Consider the following 3104-nt stretch of genomic DNA (forward strand, 5'->3'; position numbering starts at 1 on the left):
CCTTAATTAAAAACTAATTTATAATTTATTGAACTGAATGTAATAATTTCATATTTAAAGCACCTTCAGAAGTTTGAATTCTGAATATGAGCGGACTTTTCTTTTAAAAGTTGAGATTATCAGTTGAGTTACTGGTTAAATGAGCAGGAATCAATTGAACATGAATAGTTCAGTTAGTCATATCACCATATAAGTATCTACCACACCTTTTAGATATCTTTGTTCATGTTCTTCTCAGTCTAAAGCAAACCTTTTTATTTGGAAGCAAATTTCTGGTGCCGTTCCTCCAGCTGGATGCTGTTATTTAAGCTTTGATTAACTTCTTGTCAACAGAAAACCTTTGACTCTGCCTTTGCTATGTTTATGACTAAACAGTTGATAACTGTGACCTGATGGAAAATAATAGAAAACAGTCACAAACAGTCACTGGTTCATGCCCTCTCCCCTCCATTTGGCCGTTTGTTTGTGTTAAGCTCTGATTGGCCACCAGAGGGTGGGACAGAGGAGCATCAGGTCATTCTCCCCGCCTGCTAAAAAGGTCAAACTAATGTGGGAACATTCATAGTATTTAGTTATTTCAAACAATTTTTTATTCTTCAGCGTTCAGTTTAGGGGAATCCAATTTTCCCTTTAACCCTCATTTTTGCAGATAACATCTGATTTTATGTTTACAATTATGTAATCAAATAGATTAATTGTCAAATTTGAGTAATTCACGATATAAAAGTACAAAAATAGATAACATGATAGACTTAGGCTTAGACTCAACTTTATTTATTCCTTGGGATTACTCCTATTCTGGTTCCAGTAGCCTATATAGAGTACAAAGAGTTAAAGCACGATGCCATTAAAGATCAAAATGCAACAGACGATATACTGTAGAAAGAGTGTATATGGTACAAAAAAGCATAAAAAAGCATTAAAAAAGAATAAAGCTGTAATGTCCTGGAATATGTTTCCCTTAGATATAAAATATCTGCACAGTAGAGAGCTAAGGAACGACTATACAGTAGTTAACTTAGATTATTGCACTTGTTGTGCAGAAATGTACTGACCATATAAATAAGTAAGAAATTACACAAACTACAGTAGTTAACTCGGGTTATTGCACAGTGAGAGAAAAGAAAATGAGTGACAATAGATAATGTTTTGCATAAGATGATGATGATTACAAAACTACAACATCTTTACAAACCAACCTTATCAACATAAACTTACCGGTAGAAATCCTAATGGTAGGTAATGTGTTTATGTTAGGTAAGAATTATTATACAGTTATTAGTTATTTTTAACTGGCCTCTCAATTTTTACTGAAGTAACAGCAGTGATATTCCAACAACAATATTATTCTCAATAACTGTGACCTGAAGGAAAATAATAGAAAACAGTCACAAACAGTTATTAAAAAAGTGCAGTAAAGTAATGAATTGAAAAGTAAATTAGTTTGTAAAGTTACACGGGCAAATGTAATTAATAACTTTTAATCTCTTATATAAATCCATTTGAATAGAACATTGTTGAGGCCCGTTCCCCACAGTGAAAAAAACCAAAACAAATGAAACACAAAATACAAAAATTTGCGAGCATAAAAACAATAGAATGAACTAAAAATAAAACCATTAATGCCATCATGCCAAATGTTGTTAAGAGAAGATGCAGTCTCTGTACTGGTTGTAGAAATTTCTTTCTGGACAGAAAGACAAGCCTGCAGTAAAGAGCCGAGGGACGGATGGGCTGTGTCCACCTGTGCTACGCTAACAGGCTGTTTCTGTTGTGCTTGTGTGTCTCTGTGGCCCTGCAGGTACTGGGCTGGATCCGGAACGGCGAGTCCATGTTGAACGCCAGCATGGTGAATGCCAGCTCTCTGTCTGAGGCCGAACAGCTGCAGAGGGAGCATGAACAGTTCCAGATTGCCATAGAGGTACACTCACATCTCACATCCTAATTACAGCCCCCCAAACCGGGTCTTTCTACTCTGGCGGTAATTATTTCAGCATGTATTGGACTGAATAGTAGCAGATGAGATGCAAACGCTGTCCCAATAACAATAGATGCTTTAGCTTCCTCTGTTTCCCTTGGATTTCCTGAGAGAACACCAGATCTGAATCTGAACACATGTCTGACTCACACCTTGGCAAAGAATGTCACCCCATAGGGTGAGGGAGGGAGGGAGGGAGGGAAAGGGGGGGTACTCAATAAGCTGCCAGACCCCACAAATGGAGGAAAGCAAATCCAAACACACACTCTCTTTGAAATCTCTGTTTGAACCAGGCTTGCCTTAATAATTATTTTATTCTGTACTGAACTTGAGGACTAACAGATGCTCAGCCTCACACACACACACACATCCTATGTCCCACTATCCTTATGGGGACTTTCCATGCGTTTTCATTACCTATTTCAGACCCTCATCCTAACCCTACCCATAACAAACACATACGTATCCCTAACGCTAAACTAAAGACGATTCACACGTTAGTCCTACAGTAAATCTGATCAGGACCCGTGAACCTTTCCCCACGGGGACCAGTTGCTGTAAGACCCCGCATTGTGTCCTATTCCTGAGAAACAATGTCCCCACAATGTAACAAAGAAGCCTCCAACAAACACAAGCTTTTATTTCTGCACATATAAGGCATTTACATTTACCTTCATATGCCAAACCCTAACATCTATCCTAACTCTAACTATTATCAGTAGATACCTATAGATCGACCCCATAACATTTAAAATTGGGGGTCCTCTACATCAGGAGTAGACTTTGGACCCCATAAGACCTGTTGGTTCTCATGAGGTTGGTACATACAGTAGCAGCCATTAAAAATGGCTCTTCCCAGTCAAAAGCCAGCCGAATGGCAGCAAATCCCCTCCAACTTCCAGCCACGGGCCTTCTCCTCGGCTTGCGTATTTTTTTACTCTGACCACCCTTTCACTGAATTACAGGGTCTGACCAGGAGATCACGCTTCTCTTTGGATCATGATGTTAACAAATCATGACATAAAGAATATTTTAGTACAAAGATTGATATTTAAAAATTAATTGTAGGGGACCAGCCAAGGGCCCATCAAGGAAAGTGGGGGAAATTTTGAATGGCTACTACTGT

The 3104-nt window shown here is 38.4% G+C and overlaps 1 protein-coding gene across 1 annotated transcript in view; it reads left to right on the top strand.

The window, feature by feature from the left end:
- LOC107103746 (kalirin-like) overlaps nt 1–3104 on the top strand; it is a gene marked incomplete at its 3' end in the record, with an annotated part of 72886 nt that overhangs the window by 50418 nt on the left and 19364 nt on the right. The window contains exon 17 of the mRNA XM_015403560.1: nt 1802–1921. Within this exon, the coding sequence (XP_015259046.1) occupies nt 1802–1921 (120 nt within the window). The remainder of the gene's footprint in view (nt 1–1801; nt 1922–3104) is intronic.

The sequence above is a fragment of the Cyprinodon variegatus genome, unplaced genomic scaffold (assembly GCF_000732505.1).
Source record: "Cyprinodon variegatus isolate N-32 unplaced genomic scaffold, C_variegatus-1.0 Scaffold1520, whole genome shotgun sequence".
NCBI lineage: Eukaryota > Metazoa > Chordata > Actinopteri > Cyprinodontiformes > Cyprinodontidae > Cyprinodon > Cyprinodon variegatus.